The following is a 19,783-nucleotide window of genomic DNA, read 5'->3' on the forward strand; positions in this document are numbered from 1 at the left end:
TGCCCACACAAATGTGTTAGTTTCAGTCCACAGTATATTCAAGTTTTTCAATCAGTTGCCCAAACATTTTTAAATTGGGAGATTTCCCATGAAAATCGGACCTGGCATTACCAGGTCACACTTCCCACAGGCCTTCCTTTAGTGGGACACTGGATAGCAGATGCCTTCTTTAGATGGGGCAGGTGACCTCCTGAGATCTATTTTCCTCTTTCAGCCACCCTCTGTCCACCTTTCTTTCTTTCTTTTCCGGCCTCGCTTTTCCAGGTCTTTGCGTGTGCTACCCAAGAGTAGGTGCTTAGTTTCCTGTGTATAAAAAGATATACAAGACTCAGCCTTCGAAGAGCTTACTATCTGGGCATGTGGAGTAGAGTTTTTAGGTGGGGTGGAGGAGGCATTCCAAGCAGAGGGAACAGCAAGAGCTGTGAAGAGGAAGGCAGGAGAATGCAGGAGGACTATACGGATACGAATTGGGACGCGAGGTATCTCGGCGGGTCCATGATTAGGAACGCAGCACACCCCGCCCCCCTACCTCTCCAGTGATGTGGGGCCAAATCGCTTAATAATTCACAACATGGTCAGCATTTGATCAACAGGAAGTGGAAGGGAAGGTGCTGGACTTTTAAATCAGAGACCCCTGTTCGCGTCCTTGCACCTCCACAAGTCACTCCCATTCCCAGGCCTCTTTAAAATTAGGATATTTATAACCGCTTTACAACACGGCGGTCAGGATCAAAGCAGAGCGAGTACGGGAAGTGCCTGCACGATGTTCGACACGTAGTAGGATTTCCGCAGTAGACAGCTACCGACCGGACCACGGCAGGGACGTAATGTTCGCTAAATGAACAATCGGTGGACAGGCCGCGTAGTGACAAAAAGACGCCGGGATCCTGTGTTCCGACGGGTGGGGCCATCGGCCACTCCCAGCCTCGGCTTCGCCCAACCGGTAGGCGGTGTAGCCGCGCCGCGCACGCGCACATCATGGCCAAGCCTCGGAGCGCGCGCCAACTGGGCGAGGCCAGGAAGCGCGTTTGCGCATATGCAGAACGCCCGGCCGGCCGTGGGGGAGTGGGGGTGGGGTGCGAGGAGCGCAGCTGCGCGCGCGCAGAACGCCTGGCGGGCGCGCGGCAAGAGCCAAAGCGCGGGCGAGAGGCTGAGTGAGTTCACGAGCCGGGCTTCGTGCGTAGTCGACGCCAGCCCCTTTCGGGGCGCACTCTAGTGGCAGCTTCGGCCTAGGCCACTTTTATGAGGCGCGAAGAGCCCTGTGTAAGAGCCCGGCCGGCCCCCGCGAAGTTCTTGGGCCTGAGGTAACGGCCCACTGCGGCCTGGTGCTCCCCTGAGGTCGGCGCCTTAGTTTTCCGAGGGAGAGTTACAGCCCCGGCGCCACCGCTCCGCAGCTGCCCCCGACGGCCAGGCTGTGGCCGCTTGCGGGCCGGGAGGGTGCGAGGGAGGGCCGGGATGGGCGGGGAGCGGTGCCAGATGCAGACCCGCCTCCCCGGCTGAGCGGCGCGGAGCCCGGAGCCGCTTCTCTGGCCGCCCCGCCCCCTTGGAACACCCCCCCCCCCCCGGAAGGAAAGCGTGCGCTCTGGTCTGCAGCCTCCCTCTGACCCCGGCTTCGCGGTTGCCATAAAAGCAAGACTTGTCCCATTGAGACATTTCTTGTCACATCATGTCTTAGTGATCGCAGTGAGTTTCTGCCTTCGAATGCCTGAGTGAACCTCGGAGGTAGAGATTTGAGTCATGGCCCTCAGTGAGACTTCTGTGTTCAGCGCCTCCGGGTTTTGAATCTTGGCATCTGAGAGAGTGGAAAGATTCAAGCGGGCACACCTTGCTGTACATCCTTGGCTTTTCCGCAGGTCGCAAACCTATCACAGTACCCCAGCAGGCCACCTGAAATCTCTCTCTGGCTCTCTCGCGGGCCCCTGGAAATTGAGCGTGTCCCAGGAAGGACTTCGCCTCCTCCCCTCAAAAATTTACTTTCTAAGGCTGCCTTTTCCAGGAAGTGGCACTTTTTTTCTCTTCAGTAAGTTGCTCAAGCAACTGGGAATCGTCTTTGTTCTCTCTGCCTCCCCCCACCAATTCACCCAGTCATAACTAGACTACTTCCTAGGCATCTTCCAAACCAGTGACTGTAGACCAGGCTACTTACCAGCTTCTACCTTGACCCACAGGCTGGTCCTGGTCCTTTTTTATCTGCTCTTGTCCGGGGCTGTTTCCCACATTACAGCCAGATACATAAACATGTCTACTTTAACTCACATCTGTGTGGTCATTTCTTTATTATACCCTTCAGTGCCTTCCTATTGCTCTTAGGGTAGACTCCATAAGTCATAACCTGGACTATAAGTAAGGCCTTCACCCCTTCTCTAGCTATACCTTCTTAGATGATCTCGTCTGTTCAGTAGCTTTAAATACCATCTAAACGCTGATGTGTTAAATTTATATTTCCATCCTGATTTCCATCCTTTGCACACTAGGCGACCACTCTCTTGGCATATCCACCGAGATGTCTAATAGGCCTCTCAGACTTAACCAAAACAGAACAATGGAGTTTTCTCCCCAAATCTCTTTCCCTAGAATCCTTCTTCATCTCAGTAAAGGGTATGTACCATTATCCACCTAATAAAATAGCAAAGGCTAAAAACATAGAGCCATCCTTGATTCCCCCACCTAGGCCATCAGTCTAAAATATACCCCAAATTCGGGGCGCCTGAGTGGCTCAGTCGGTTAAGCGTCTGCCTTCGGCTCAGGTCATGATCCCAGCGTCCTGGGATCGAGCCCTGCATCGGGCTCCCTGCTCTGTGGGAAGCCTGCTTCTCCCTCTCCTGCTTCCCCGCTTGTGTTCCCTCTCTCGCTGTGTCTCTCTGTCGAATGAATAAATAAAAAATCTTAAAAAAAATAAAATAAAATAAAATATACCCCAAATTGAACTAGTCACTAACCACTGAGACTCCCCAGTCAAAATCAGCAGCATCTTTTCCCAGATTACTACAAAATCTTCCTGAATGGTTCCCTGTTTCTACTCTTATCCTTGTACAGTTCATCTTTCTTTTCTCTTTTCTTTTTTTTTTTTTAAGATTTATTTATTTATTTTAGAGAGAGAGAGTGTATGGGCGGGGGGTGGGGGAGGGCAGAGGGAGAGGAAGAGAGAGTCTCCAGCAGACTCCCCACTGAGCTTGGAGCCCAACGCAGGGCTCTATCTCATGACCCTGAGATCATGACCTGAGCCAAAATCAAGAGTTGGACGCTTAACCAACTGATCCACCAAAGCGCCCCATGTATAGTTCATCTTTTTAAAGCATAAATCATTTCACTTTTTGTTATAAAACCCTTGGCATAAAATTTGAACTCTTTACAATGCCCTACAGGCCTTAAATGATCTGATTTCTGCCTATCTCTGACTTCATCTCCCTCTAATCTGTCTTCATTCTCTGTGCTCCAGTCACACTGAACTTTTTGTCCATTAAACCACCCATCACAGGGCATCTGTGCTTGCTTGGTTTTTTTTTGCTGCTTGGAATGCTTTTCTCCTTGATTTTGCGTGGTTGTTCCACTTTCCATTAAAGCCTCAACTCAATTTTGATCTTGTCTGAAAGGCCTTCCCTGGCCACAGTAGTTAAACCAGCCTCCCGGTCACTCTTTACTATAAAGCCCTATTTTATTTTCTTTATAGTACTTGGAGTACTTCAAATTACATTTATGTATTTATATGTTTATTGTTGCTCTCCACACTTCCTAAAATGTAAGCCCTTAAAGACAAGTTATCATGTCTCTCTTGTTACCTACTCTAGTAAACAGGCTCAGAACAGTGCCTAGTGCATAGTAGACTCTCAAATGTATGTTGACTAACTCATTGCTTATCTGTATAGAATTAATCTCATAACACTGTCCTTTTTGCCCATTATGTTCTGGATTACTATACTTCTCTCTTTTGAAAGTGCCATGCTCTTTCCCAGTTGAGGACTCTTACATCTGCTGTTTCCTGTACCCAGCCCAGACCCATTCTCTATTTGTGCCTCCCTAACTCATACTCATCCCTCAGATGTGAGTCTGTTACTTAGAGTGGGCTTCCATGATTTCCATCCTAGGGTTAGATTCTCTATCATGTTGCCACATCACCCTGTTCTTTTTTGTAGCAGTCATCACACTTTAAAATTATTTGTAAGCTCTTTGCAGGTGAGGACCAAGTTCTTATTCTTCTCCACTGTATCCAACACTTCATTTCTGGAACATAGTAGGTATTCGAATATTTGTGAGCTGAATGAATGTTGAATGAACATGAGATTGAGAGAACCAAATCAGGTAAAAATGAGGAGAACAGTTAGAGTATAAGGTAGCTGAATCTGCCCTTCCTAGTTTAATAGAAGTTTTATGATCTTGTGAGATAAGGATAGGAAAGCATTATATACACTGAAAGTGCTTTATAAATATGAGGTTGTTCGTTAAGATCTGTTCACCATCAGATTCATATGGTTTGATGGTTTTTCAAAGTACAAAGCTTTATGTTTCTTAGCAATAATAACTGATTTTGTTATTTTGGAGCTAGGCTTAGGTGGTAAAATATAAAGAATTGAGGCTAATATGGAGTCTAGGCCAGTTCATAATTAGCTACACTGTCTTGCTTTAAAATTTTTTTTTTTTTAAGATTTTATTTATTTATTTGACAGAGACACAGCGAGAGAGGGAACACAAGCAGGGGGAGCGTGAGAGGGAGAAGCAGGCTTCCCACAGAGCAGGGAGTCCGATGTGGGGCTCGATCCCAGGACCCTGGGATCATGACCTGAGCTGAAGGCAGACGCTTAACGACTGAGCCACCCAGGCGCCCCTACACTGTCTTGCTTTAGCAATACATCTGCGTTTTAGTCTTGCTCTTGTTGTATGATCTTGGCCAAATTAGATGATGATCTTAAGTCAGATATATCTTTTTGTAAATAAAATTCTTATCTCCCCAGTATCTCACCAGTATTGGATTAAAGTTAGTAAAATATTTCAAATTTCCTGTGTGAAATTTGCTCTCTTTACATAAAAAGTAATTTAATTTTCTTATGAACTTAATTTCTTCAGAATATGCCATTGTCTCATGGCAAGAACAAAGCTGTATATTTTAGAAGCTTTCTTTTTACACTTTCCTATATCATTCTTCTGTCACTAAGACCCTTGAGATATGTACATCAAAGACTCAAAGAGTTTTTAGCTCAAAATTATAAAAATGTTCCTTTCTCTCTACCTATTCTCTCTACCATTTGCCCTTCAGAAACTACTGATGCTTTTTCCCCCCATTTAAAAATTTCATCCCTACATGTACTGCTTCAGGGCAACTCACCCAATGGTGTAACCAAAAAATAAAATGTCTTTCATTGCCTGCAGTTTTACATCTAAATGCTTTTTGGGTTCCTGGGGCTGGTAAGATGTTTAGAGTGCTGCGGTATGATGTGAATGTAATAGGTTGTCATTAACAAGCCACAACTACTAGGCAGGATGGTGAGATGAGATACCATTCTATTGCTTTTCCAGAATAAGGAGCACAGTTCTGGACCTATTGACCAAAGGTAGTTTTTCCAGTAGCTTTTAGGATGGTTAAGATGTAAGTGGAAGTGGCACTTAGGTGCAAAAGGTAGCGTGAGAGATTAACTTAGACTCCTTTCTGGTCTATTGAGTTGTCCCAGTAAGCCTTTTGGTTTCATTTTGGGGCATCTTCCTACCTCTCTGTTAGAAGGTTTAGTTAGTCGTCCCCTCTCAAACAAAACAAAACAAAATCTGGTAGTTCCAAGAGCAAATCTATTCCTGAACAAATGCCAAGAGCATTTTAAAGACTGTGTCTAAAGAGTAGGAAGAAACCTAATGAGAAAGAGTGACATCGATAAGCATGAAAGTATCCTGGGTAGTCTTATTTAGTCTCTTCTTGTCCCGTATCTTAACACATTGTTTTGTTTTTAAATAAAGAATAATCTATGTGTAGAGCATTACAGTAAGCAATTATACCTGCATTATTTCATCAGCCATCCTAGTCACCCTGCAAGGTGAAGAAACTGAGCATAGTTCCTTTTGAAAATAGAGCTTGAAGACAAACAAATGTGAATGTGACCCTTTAACACCTCCAAGAAATAATTCTAAAACATTTAATCAGAAAAGCTAACATTTTGGTTTGATGCCTTTGTACCCAGATTGAGTTTGTCTTGAGTCATCCACAATTATGAGAGTGACCAGGGTTTACAGTTTAATAAAGTGACTGACAGAGTGATGTGTTGTAATGGAAAATGTGTGGGCCAAAGGAATCAGCAGTCTTGGGGAGTGCTAATCTTGGTTCCATACTGAGTTATGTGACCTTGTGGAATTTATTTCCTTCTTTGGTGAAATCAGTTTCTTCTCGTACCCTCTAAAATGAAGGGCACTTCAGGCTATAGGCAACCATGAGTCTGGAAATATTCTCTACTATAGAATCTCTAGTCTGAATACACTTCAGCAGAGCCAGGCAGACCTCTGAGACCAGCCAAGGATTTGTGAAGGCAGAAGGAGAAGCTGGTCATCTGTCTTCAATCTCAGTTCTAAAACTTTGGTAGTAAATTCATAGTCTCAGTGGGATTTCCCTATGTTGTTGCCCACACTCACTGGTCACAGAGCCTGTCATATTAGATCTGCCCAGTAAATGTATTTTGAATAAATGCTTATGAAAGCTCTTTTATTCTTTAACCCTGTGGAGGATTTTTCCATCAAATGTCACCAGATATATTTAGTGACAGTACTTCCTTATCATCTCCTTCTACCTCAGTAGTCAATATCATTATCCTCATATAGCATTCAGCCCTGCTTTAGATTCTATGCATTGACCTAGATGTTTCTTTATGTGAAATAAATTACTAAAAACCCTTAAAAATCTAACATCATTGCCAATGTGTCATTTAAATCTAATTATTGGGGATTTTCAAAGAAAGGTTCTTGATTGGGATGTGTCAGATTTTTGCACTGAGATTAAAGATGGTTTTCCTCTCTTAAATTTGCTTTGCTAGTGAAGCATTAAGAGAGAAACTTCAAATATATCAAAACAGCTAATGTTTATATAATACTCTACAGTTTCTGAAGTGCTGTTTACAATATAATCTTATTTAATCCTTCAACAATTCCAGGGGTAGATAGGATTCCCATTTGCAGGTGTAGAAACCGAGAAATGATGAAGCTAAGTGACTTGCTCAGGGTCTAATGACTAATAATTAGAGGCAGAGCTAGGACTCAAGCTTTGATCCTCCAATTCCAAATCTTATGTCTTTCCAACTAATGCATATTAACTCTAAACTTTTTTTTTTCTTTTAAACCCATCATGTTTTTTGATCACCTAAAAATGGGTTGAGAGTCTGACTCTTCATCTGTTAAGATCCCACAGTGTCATCATGACTGCAGTACTCATGTTGGAAAATAACCTTGTGAAATCTTTGAACCACTACTACTATGTGGTTCTTTTGGATTATGCTGTCTAATCTTTATTTTCAAATGAGGTAATTAGTGTGTGGTGTTTGTTTCTGAAGCAGGCAGCCAGCAATTAACAGACGGGCCCCAGCCAGAGAGGGCTGTTTTTACCTCTTTCAGACAGCCAGCTGTGGTGTAGTACATGAAGTTTCCTCTCTGGATTGTCATTTCCAGCAAATGTCCTTCATTTCCTTTGCTCTGATCCCCCCAGCCCTCAGTCTGTGGTGAGAGGTGACTGCATTGTAGGAGAACCCTCTGAATAACTAAAAGCTAAATTTTTGTGGCCGCAACCTAAGTCTCACCAGGTGCACTCCTTTCCTACTTAGAAAAGTCACCTTAGCACCAAAAACACAATCAAATCTAGCTGGGTTCCTGCCATGCCTTGGACATGAGAATCAGCAAGCTTTTTTTTTTTTTTTTTTTTCAGGATATGAACAATATTTCCCCTCTGGTAACTTTGCAGTTGGCACCAACTATTTCTTTTCACTTTTGACTGCAATTCTAGTCTAAATAGTCTCATGGGCTCTGGCTCCAGCCTCCTGTCATTCTAATCCGAAGCAGCCGAGATCAGACACTGGGATATCTCTTTACTGGCAGTCCCAGACTTGAACTTACGAAATTGTGGGAAATTCCATGCTTTGGGCACATAGATCTCCTGACTCCACCATACAAGAGTTTTCTTTGCTGAGTAGAAATGGTATTGGGGTAATATGGAGGAAAGAATAATGAAAATAGTCCTTTACATGTACATAATATTTTAGTACTTACAAAATGATTTTATATTGTCTTTTTTTGGGGGGGATACTAAAACCCTCAGAAAGCAGAGTGGAAAAGTGGATAAGAGTATCAAATCTGGCCTTATATTACCTCACTTTGAATCCTGATTCCAACATTCATACAGCTATGGGGAGGTTACTTCATCTCTCAGTGCCTCGGTTTCCTTATCTATCAAATTTAGACTATTGATTTCAGGCTTATTGTGAGGATTAAGTGAGATATGTAAGGCACTTACAATAGGGCATAACAAAAAGCTGTTGTTAGTTGTTGTTATTATTGTATAAGTAAGAAAACCAAGGCCTAGAGAAACTAAGGAGGGATGTTGGAGCTGAGGTTCAAACCTAAATTATTCTTTCTTTGTGCCTGTCTGTCTACCCCATCTTAGCTGCCTCTGAAATTAATACTTTGTGTTGTGTGTAGGTAGCTTTTATCCTGAGGATAAAAGCTTCCATATGAAGAGACAAAAAGGCAGGGTTTATTATCTCTACAAGTAATAAGAGACACAGAAAAGTCCTGATGACTTAGAAAATCACTAATTGCTGTGCTTGATTCTTACTTCTGAGTGTGTACCAAATGCCCTCTTGGAGGAGAAGAGACATGCCATTCTTCTTTTTCCATCTTCCCCCTTTCCCCAGTTTCCCTCAGAGAGGACCTTAAGTGGGCAGAGATTCTGGAATAGGAAAAGTGAAACTAGTAAGTGCTAGGAGGATAGTAGGCACTCTTGTGGCACAGGGCAATCTCACAAACGGTGAAGAGGAAGGGCAGTTGAGAGCTAGGAAAGATAAGGCGTTCCTCGGCAGCACTGGAAAACATTAGTGTACATCCTTATTTGCTGTATTAGCTGTGGCTGGAACGTGTGCTCATCCCTTAACTTCATCTAAAATTAACAGCAGAGGTCTTCCTAATTATGCCACCTATTGGTGCATTTGGATTGTTTAATTATTTGACTTGAGCCCTCTTCACACTGGCATAGGTTCCAGGGAAAGTGGGGACAAGGGAGGAGAATAGATTCAAGAGATATTTGGGAGATGGATTTAATCGTAACAAAAACCTTGTGAGTCATCAGATGTTGCTATTATTAGTCTCATGGAGAGAAGTGATCTGCCCGAGGTGTAAGGTAAACTACAAACCTTGAACTCACGTCTTTTGATTTCAAGTATAGGGATTATCCCCCATCACCATATCTTCCCCATGCAGGTAGGAGAATGGTCCAGTGATTAATATAGAAAATTAGTATAAAAACTGAGCCTGGGACAGTGGTGCTGAGTGTCGGACGTTTTACTCATGAAGAGATGCTATATATTGGGCAGGCTGTCTTTCCTATACCATAAAGTTGATAAGGAACCATCTTTAGCTTTTTAATAATTCTCTAATATTTCTGTTTTATTAGGCTATCATTTGGAAGCAATGAGTTTAAAACCCTTCACCTACCCATTTCCAGAAACGAGGTTTCTTCATGCAGGACCCAATGTGTATAAATTCAAAATTAGATATGGCAACAACATCAGGTAATTTTAAAGCTAGGAGAGTAGCTTTTGCAAATACAGGTGAGTACATTCCGACGGGTCATCCCTTCTCTGCCTTCACTCAGTCCAGGGGACTGGCTGAAGTAGCATCTTGTAGGACTCTCCCAGATATTTTATATTCCACATATTATTATTCAGGTAAGTTTCTAAGTTATTGATGGCATACCTTTGGAGCAGTGGTTCTCATGATTTTTTATGTCAGGATCTCTTTGCACTCTTAAGATTATTGAGGATCCCAAAGAGGTTTTGATTATGTGGGTTATACCTGTTAATATGTATCATATAAAGATTAAAACAGAAAAGTTAAAATAACATACTTATTAATTTAAAAATAATGTATCATTAAATGTTAACAGATAATATATTTCATTGAAAGTATATTTCTAGCACCTGGGTGGCTCAGTCACTTAAGCATCTGACTCTTGATTTTGGCTCAGGTCATGATCTCAGGGTCATGAGATCAAACCCCACATCAGACACCACACTCAGCAGGAAGTCTGCTGGAGATTCTCTCTTTTCCTCTCCCTCTTCCCCTCCCCCTGCTCTTGCTCTCCCTCTCTCTAAAATAAATAGTAAATCTTAAAAAAAAAAATAACAACTGTATTTCTAAAAAATTAATGAGGAGATTGGCATTGTTCACATACCTGGGATTTACCCCAGGAATTCAAGGATGGTTCAACATACAGACATCAACCAATATAGGGGCACTTGGGTGGCTCAGTCAGTTAAGCCTTTGGCTCAGGTCATGATCCCAGGGTCCTGGGATCAAGTCCTGCATTGAGTTCCCTGCTCAGTGGGGAGTCTGCTTCTCCCTCTGCCCCTCCCCCCTGCTTGTGTACTCTCTCTCTCAAATAAATAAATACAATCTTAAAAAAAAAAAAAGAAATCAACCAATATAGTACACTGCATTAATAGAATGAAGGGGAACCCCACATAATCATCCCAATTGATAAAGAAAAAGCATTTGAGGCAGACAGCCTTTCCTCTGCTGTCCTGCCTGCTGCCCCCTTGAGGTGTATTCAATAAACTTTCACCTCCTTTAAGAAAAAAGAAAGAAAAAGCATTTGACCAAATCCAGCACCCTTTCATGATAAAAGCACTCAATAAACTAGGAATAGAGGGGAACTTCCTCAGTATGATAAGGCCATATATGGGAATGCCACAGCTAACATCATACTCATTTTTAAAAAAAGCTTTTTCCTTAAGATCAAAAACAATGGGGCGCCTGGGTGGCTCAGTCGTTAAGCATCTGCCTTCGGCTCGGGTCATGGTCTCAGGATCTTGGGATCGAGCCCCACATTGGGCTCCCTGCTCTGCGGGAGGCCTGCTTCTCCCTCTCCCACTCCCCCTGCTTATGTTCCCTCTCTTGCTATGTCTCTCTCTGTCAAATAAATAAATAAAATTTAAAAAAAGAGACAAGGATGCCCACTTTCATCACTTCTATTCATCATAGTACTGGTTTCTAGCCAGAGCAATTAGGAAAAAGAAATTAAATGCATACAAATTGGAAAGGAAGAAGTGAAACTATATCTGTGGAAGACATGATCTTACATGTTGAAAATCCTAAAGAATCCACACGTACACAGAAAAACTATTAGACCTGATCAATGAATTAAGAAAAGTTTCAGGATACAAAATCAACATACAAAATCGGTTGTATTTGTGCGCACTGGCAAAAACCAATCTGAACACAAAATGAAGAAAACAATTCCATTTACAATAACATCAATATGAAAAAAATACTTAGCAATAAATTTAACCAAAGAAATGGAAGACTTACACACTGAAAACTACAAAAAGTTGCTGAAAGAAATCAAAGCCTTAAATTAATAGATATCTATGTTTGTAGATTGGAGGACTTAATATTATTAAGATGACAAAGCAATCTACAGATTCAGTGAAATCCCTATCAAAATCCCAATGGCATATTTTGCAAAAATGGACAAGCCCATCTTAAAATTCATATGGAATTTCAAGGGACCCTGAATAGCTGAAATAATCTTAAAAAAGAATAAATTGGAAGACTCATACTTCCCAATTTAAAAACTTACTACAAAGCTACAGGTAATCAAAAAGTATGGTATGGCCTTAGGAAAACTTTATAGACCATAGGATAGAATTGAGAGCCCAGAAATAAACCCTCACATCTATGGTCAACTGGTTTTAAAAGAAAAAAATTTTTTTAAGATTTTATTTATTTATTAGAGAGACAGTGAGAGAACAGGAGAGGGGGAGGAGCAGAGGGAGAAGCAGACTCCCCACTGAGCAGGGAGTCTGATGAGGGACTCAATCTTGGGACTCCAGGATCATGACCTGAGCCAAAGGCAGTCGCTTAACCCACTGAGCCACCCAGGCGCCCTGGCCAATTGGTTTTTGACTAGAATGCCAAGACCATTCAATAGGGGAGGAACCATTCTCTTTAATAAATGGTTCTGAGAAGAGTAGATATCCACATGCAGAAGAATGAAGTTAGACCCTTACCTTATACCATATACAAAACTTAACTCAAAATAGATCAAAGATCTAGGGGCACCTAGGTGGCACAGTCGGTTGAGCTACCAACTCTTGGTTTTGACTCAGGTCGTGATCTTGGGGTCATGAGACTGAGACCCATGTTGGGCTCCACACTCAGTGTGGAATCTGCTTAAGACTCTTTCTCCCTCGGGACGCCTGGGTGGCTCAGTCGGTTAAGCGTCTGCCTTCAGCTCAGGTTATGATCCCAGGGTCCTGGAATCGAGTCCCGCATCGGGCTCCCTGCTCCACGGGGAGCCTGCTTCTCCCTCTGCCTCTGCCTCTCTCTCTCTCTATCTCTCATGAATAAATAAATAAAATCTTTAAAAAAAAAAAAAGGCTCTTTCTCCCTCTCCCTCTGCCCCTCCCCCACTAAAAATAAATAAATCTTTTAAAAAATCAGTGATCTAAATTTAAGAGCTAAAACTGTAAAGCTCTTAGAAGAAAATATAGGGACAAATCTTCATGACTTTGAATTTGGCAGTGGTTTCTTAAATACAATACCAAAGGCATAGGCAACAAAAGAAATTAGATAAATTTGGACTTGACTAAATTAAAAAAAATTTTTTTAAATGATTTTATGTATTTATTTGAGAGAGAGAGCATGGGGGGGAGGGGCAGAGGGAGAGACAGACTCCCTGCTGAGCAGGGAGCCCAATTCAGGACTCGATCCCAGGACTCTGGGCTCATGACCTGAGCCGAAGGCAGACGCTTAACTGACTGAGCCATCCAGGTGCCCCAACTAAATTTTTTTTTAATTGTGCATCAAAGGACACTATCAACAGAGTTAAAGGGCAACCCACAGATGGGAGAAAAATATTTGTAAATCATATATCTGGTAAGAGTTTAATGTCTAGAATATAGAAAGAAGTACAATTCAACAGCAAAATAATAAACCAATTTTAAAATGGACAAAAGAGGGCGCCTGGGTGGCTCAGTTGGTTAAGCCACTGCCTTCGGCTCAGGTCATGATCCTGGAGTCCCTGGATCGAGTCCCGCATCGGGCTCCCTGCTCGGCAGGGAGTCTGCTTCTCCCTCTGACCCTCCCCCCTCTCATGTGCTCTCTCTCATTCTCTCTCAAATAAATAAATAAAATCTTTAAAAAAAAATAAAATAAAATAAAATAAAATGGACAAAAGACTTGAATAGACATTCTTCAAAGGAGATATATGAATGGCCAATAAGCACATGAAAAGATGTTCAATATCATTAGTCACTAGGGAAATGCAAATCCAAACCACAATGAGATACCACTTTACACCTACCCGGATAGCTATATAAAAAAACAAAAAACAACAAAAAAGACCACCCAGAAAATTAACAGTTAGCAAGGATGTAGAGAAATTGGAAACCTTGTATAGTGCTTATGGGAATATAAAGTAGTGCACCTGCCGTGGAAAACAATTTGGCAGTTCCTCAAAAAGTTAAACATAGAATTACCATATGACCCAGCAATTTCATTTGTAGGTATATGCCCCGAAGAATTGAAAACAGGGATTCAAGCAGGTGGTTGTACAACACTGTTCATAGCTGTATTATTCACAATAGCCAGAAGACGGAAACAACCCAAGTGTCCATCAAATTAGTGAATGGATAAACAAAATGCAGTTATATGTGTGGTATATACATATATACAATGGAATATTATTCAGCCATAAAAAGAAATTGCAAAAGAAATGAAGTTCTGATACAGGTAAAACATGGATAAACCTTGAAAACATTATGCTAAGTGAAATAATCCACTAACAAAAGGAAAAATATTGTATGATTCCACTTCCATGAAATATTAAATAGGAAAATTTATAGAAATAGAAAGTAGACTGGGGGGCGCCTGGGTGGCTCAGTCGTTAAGCATCTGCCTTCGGCTCAGGTCATGGTCCCAGGGTCCTGGGATCGAGCCCCACATCGGGCTCCCTGCTCGGCGTGAAGCCTGCTTCTCCTTCTCCCACTCTCCCTGCTTGTGTTCCCTCTCTTGCTGTGTCTCTCTCTGTCAAATAAATAAAATCTTAAAAAAAAATAAGTAAGTAGACTAGGGGTCGCCAGGGTGGGTGGAGGGCAGAATGGGGAATTATTGCTTAATGAGTACACTGTTTCTGTTTGGGAAGATAAACTTTGGAAATAGTGGTGATGGTTGCACACCATGGTTATGAGTGTAATTAATACCACTGAATTGTATACTTAAAAATGTTTAAAATGGCGGGCGCCTGGGTGGCTCAGTTGTTAAGCATCTGCCTTCAGCTCAGGTCATGATCCCACCGTCCTGGGATCGAGCCCTGCATCAGGCTCCTTGCTCCGTGGGAAGCCTGCTTCTCCCTCTCCCATTCCCCCTGCTTGTGTTCCCTCTCTGGCTGTCTTTCTCTCTGTCAAATAAATAAAACCTTTAAAAAAAAAAATGTTTAAAATGGCAAATTTTAGGTTGTATATATTTTACCACAATTTTAAAGTGTATTAATTTAAAATAATAATATATCCATTAAATGTTAACACATTTTTATTAAAAATAACCATATTTTCCAAGACAAAACATTAATGAGAAGATTGGTATTGTTTTAAATTTTTGCAAATCTCATTAGTGTCTGGTTTAATAGAAGCCTGCTAGATTATATCTGCTTCTGCATTCAATCTGTTGTGAATTTTTTTGTTTGTTTGTTTTTGGTTGAGTTATATGAAAAAAATCCAGCCCCACATAGATTTGTAGTTGGGAAGGGTAGGAATTTGATAATAGCCTTCACAGATCATTGTGGATATTCTTCTTTGACCCTGCATTAAAAATTAACAAGTGGTAGTTGTTTTGTTTTGTTTTGTTTTAATGTAGTTTTTTAAAAAGATTTGTTTATTTATTTGAGAGCAGGTGGAGAGGCAGAGGGAGTGTCTTTTTCTTTTTAAAGATTTTATTTATTTGAGAGAGAGAGAATGTGTGCCCGTGCGTGAGCAGGGGGAGGGGCAGAAGGAGAGGGAGAGGCAAAGAATCCCAAGCAGACACAGCACAGAGCCAGGCTCAGGGCTCTATCTCACGTCCCATGAGATCATGACCTGAGCCGAAACCAAGAGTTGGGGCGCCTGGGTGGCTCAGTTGGTTAAGCGACTGCCTTCGGCTCAGGTCATGATCCTGGAGTCCCGGGATCGAGTCCCGCATCGGGCTCCCTGCTCGGCGGGGGGTCTGCTTCTCCCTCTGACCCTCCCCCTTCTCATGCTCTCTCTCTCTATCTCATTCTCTCTCTCAAATAAACAAATAAAATCTTAAAAAAAAAAAAAAAGAAAAGAAACCAAGAGTTGGACACTTAACTGCCTGAGCCACCCAGGCTTCCCTAATGTGGTAGTTTTTTTTGTTTTGTTCTTTTTTTTTTTTTTTTTTTTAAAGACTTTATTTATCTAGATAGAGAGAGAGTGGGTAGGCAGGTTTGGGAAGCAGAGGGAGAGGGAGAGAGAGAATCTCAAGCCGACTCTGCACTGAACACAGAGCAGAGAGCCCAGAGGCCTACACGGAGATCGATCCCAAGACCTGAGATCAATCATGACCTGAGATTGATCATGACCTGAGCTGAAATCAAGAGTTGGTTGCTAAGCCAACTGAGCCACCCAGGCTCTCCGTTAATATGGTAGTTTTTTAAAGGTTAGTTGCAATATGGAATCTGAATTGTATCAGTGAACTTTCTGAACTCTGCTACATTAAAAGCTATTGGTCTGTCTTGTTCTGTAAGTGAATCTTTTACCTAGAATGATTTTGTAACATGATGCATTTCATTGGTCATTTGGAAAATATTGGTTCACTGACTTATATAGATCATCCAAATGTCGACTCGTTTCATTATACAATATCATAAAATCATATTTGCTAATATCCCTACCAATCTTAGAAAAGTATTTAAATATTTGAAAGTTGTCACCCTCAGTGTGGTGGATAGAAGTTTTCCAAAGTTCAAATTTTTGCTTGAAATCCCAAAATTTATCATTGACACAAACTGTCAGTTGCTTTCCTTGAATTGATAAGCTCATTTTTGAGAAAATGTCACATTCCTAAATCTGAAAACAACTATAGTTTGTCTGTTAACTGATCACTGAAGTAAAACAACATCCTATGAAAAGACCAGCTAGTTCAGTTTGCAATTTAAACAATTGCACAAGTGCTTTTCCTCAAGACAACTGTCGTATTTCGGTGTGCAGCAGAAGTGCTGTATGAGTACTTTCCATTTTATCACATAATGTATTAAAAAGACGTGTATTTAAGGGTTGAGATTTTATAAAATTATTAATTTTTTCCTTCTTCCTCAAATATATTAAATGAAGCTGGATTTTTTTTTCCTGTGTGGCAGTTAAAATGACCACAATTTAAACTTACAGTTTAGTGCAACTGGCTAGATTTGTGCAAAGGCACCAGCAATTTTGCCCTCCACTGCTTTTGCACTAACGATTAAAATATTAACACAGCAAAAAAGGGCAAATAACATCTTATTATTACTATAAAAATAGTTTTGCCCTTCGAGATCCCTTGAAAGGGTCTTGAGGACACCTGGTGGTCCACAGACTACACTTGAGTACACCTCGTCTAACAAATTATTAACTTTCACAGTGGAAATGTTGGGTCTTGGCAGGTTAATGAAGATATTTTAGTACAGCCTTCTACCGATTCTCAGATCACACCACCTAAGTGATCACTTTTTCCCATGAGCCCTGGGTCAACACACAAACTGTTACTTAGTTATGTTTCTGTAGCTCATTGGAAGTGTCATTTTTGCTCTACTGTCTTCTCTCTACTGACCGTAGAGTCTACTGTCTTCAGAGTTTTACTTCTTGGTGTACTTATGTCTTATCTGTTTACCTTCTAGAGGGGAAGAGATAGAGAATAAGGAAGTCATCGTCCAGGAGCTGGAGGTAGGGAAAGAAGCAGACAACTTCTGGGAAAGTTATTCTTTAAGACAAGGATGTGTCCATATCCAGATCTTAATTATTTCCTGTGAACTGAGTCATAGCCTCCACTTGATCACTTGGCTTCTCCCTGCCATATTTCCTCTGCAAAGAAACTTCACTGTTTTTCCAGGGAAATTAAAGCCTGTATCCTTTTTCAGTTCTCCTAGTTGAAGTGTCAGCACCTTTGAGGCTGAGTTCTATTGTTTCCACCAGAGTTCCCAGCCCTCTGCAGCTCTCTTTTGTGGCAGCCGGCATAGAGAAAGCTTCTGGAGGACTGCCGCCTTCCAGGGCTCTGGGAAACCTCACCCTCCCAACCACTGCCTGGTACTTGACGTTCAGGAAACTCAACTGTAAATACACAGACAAGACTGCTGTGTCTTCACTTTAATTGGAAACATTTGCAATTTGCTTTATTCCCACTTCATTTTCATTCCTTTTCTACCCAGCATTAGGTTCTCCCCCAGGAAGAAGATTGAGCAAGTGAAAAGCTTTGTAAATTGGTGAAAGCATTGTCCAAGGAGTTAGAGCTCTGGGTGCTGGCCCTGGATTCCAGCCCTGGCTGAGCTACTGATTAGCTGCGCAGCCCCCCAGTAAATCATTCTCTTGGTCTTAATTGCCTCATACATAAAATGAGAGGGCTAAACTAGGTTATTTCTCTTCTAACTTCACAACTCAGTGATTTATGGCTGTTCTAATTTATGAAGACATCTGCTGCCAGATTTCAAAGAATTTGAATACAATGAAATATACAAACAAAACTCTTTCAACCAAAAATTTAAGTCATAGCCTTAAAGGTATCTATCTATAGCTCTTTGGCTAAGTGTTGAAAGATACATTAGGATCTTGCAGGAGCTCATAGACATCATTATAAATAACAATTATTTTAATATAGGACCATGACAGTTTTCTGCTTATTTTAATTGTGAGTAGAGCAAAGTTTATTTCACTTTGCTTCAGTTAATTCTGGCAGAGAACAGCTCAAGACAGCATAGTAAAGTGGAGAGAACATAGACCTTAGAGCCAGTCACATCTGGATAGGAGTTAAGTTCTGCCTTCACACTGGGGTTTGGGGGAAGTTACCTATTTTCTCTGAGCCTGTTTTCCTACCTGTCAATGAAGTTGATAAATAATACCTGTTTCCAAGATTGTGGTGAAGATTGGAAATAGATGTATGCAATGCTTGCCACATCATAGCTAGAAAGCATCTATCTACATTTATAATCCTACCAAATTTTTCAAAGTGCTTTTTATATGTTCTTACTCTCAGTTTTGAGTCAGATGTTACCATCCTCTTTTATTTATTCAGAAAACGTTTATTGATAGGCAGTGAGCCTAATGGTTAGGAGGGTAAACTCTGGAACCCCACTGCCTGGGTTCATATCTTGGCTCCACCATTACTATCTATGTAAACCGGAATAAGTTATTTCACCTCTCTTTGTCTCAGTTTCCTTGTCTATAAAATGGGGATAATAGAAGTGCCTATCTCATAAGGTCTCTATGACTGTTAATATGTATAAAAATAATAACACTTGACATCATGATTATTCAATAAATATTAGCTATTAAGATTATAAGCCAGAGGCTCCTGGCTGGCTCAGTTGGTGGAGCGTACGACTCTTGATCTCGGGATCATGAATTCAAGCCCCGTGTTGGGCGTAGAGATTATAAATAAACTTTAAAATTGTAAGCCAGATACTATGGTAGTACAGAGAATACAAAGATAAATAAGGCACCATTTCTACCTACTGTGAGCCCTAATACGAGGAAATCGAGGCTTAGAGAGATGAAATGACAAAGCTAAGACTGAAGTTCAGATGTTTCCCCCATAGAAATCCAGTAGTCTTTTTATGATACCAAATTGTTTAATTGGTGTATACTAATAAGCATAGGTTAATTAGAGACTAATCAATTAAGATTTTAAAAGAGTACAAGAAAAGGTTGAACTTAAGCTAAAGTAAAATAACTACATATCAATAAATACCAGTATTATTCATTCAGTCAGTCAGTATACATTTACTGAGGTAGACACCATAGAAGGGATGCTAAAATAAATCAGGTATATATTCTAGCTCAAGGAGATTTCTCAGTAAGAAAAATAAAACATATGTGGATGGAATGTAGTAAAGACCCAAGGCTAACTACTGTGAAGTTTGAGACTAATAGTTAATTTACAACTTGGGAAATCAGGGAAAAGTTTCTGGAGGAGATAGCTTTTGAACTGGACCTTAAAGGATAGGTGGGATTTGGACATAGGCTGATGGGTAGAAAGGGCATTTCAGGCAGAGGGAACAGACTATGCAAGAACACAGAAATGGAGAAGCAGAAGGCATGTTCAGGGAACAGCAAATAGTTCAGCTTTAATAGAATATAGAGTATGGAAAAAACAGTGACAGGTATAAATGGAAAGATTGGCTGGGACCAGACGGTATTAAAGTCATTTCAACTTTTTTTTTTTCCTCAGGATTCTATTCGTGTAGTCTTGGGAAACTTGGACAATCTGCAGCCATTTGCTACAGACCACTTCATTATATTTCCCTGTATCCTTTCATTTCTGGATAGAAATGAGCTGCAGGTCGCATTGTAGATTCAAATGGAAGCAGCAA

General features: G+C 41.1%; 1 protein-coding gene across 8 annotated transcripts in view; it reads left to right on the forward strand.

The window, feature by feature from the left end:
* Positions 1 to 1,066: 1,066 nt before the first annotated feature.
* The window catches only part of MAJIN (membrane anchored junction protein), a 29,017-nt gene continuing 10,300 nt past the window's right edge, over positions 1,067 to 19,783 (forward strand). For 5 of the 8 annotated variants that reach the window (XM_036101165.2, XM_036101168.2, XM_036101166.2 and 2 more), the window contains exons 1-4: positions 1,067 to 1,304; positions 9,626 to 9,743; positions 17,099 to 17,144; positions 19,642 to 19,717. In XM_036101165.2, coding sequence (XP_035957058.1) covers positions 9,643 to 9,743; positions 17,099 to 17,144; positions 19,642 to 19,717 — 223 coding nt within the window. In that variant the 5' untranslated portion in view covers positions 1,067 to 1,304; positions 9,626 to 9,642. The remainder of the gene's footprint in view (positions 1,305 to 9,625; positions 9,744 to 17,098; positions 17,145 to 19,641; positions 19,718 to 19,783) is intronic. The other 3 variants (XM_078057799.1, XM_078057800.1, XM_078057801.1) reach the window with 3 other exon arrangements.

Source organism: Halichoerus grypus, chromosome 11, assembly GCF_964656455.1.
Source record: "Halichoerus grypus chromosome 11, mHalGry1.hap1.1, whole genome shotgun sequence".
NCBI classification, from domain to species: Eukaryota; Metazoa; Chordata; class Mammalia; order Carnivora; family Phocidae; genus Halichoerus; species Halichoerus grypus.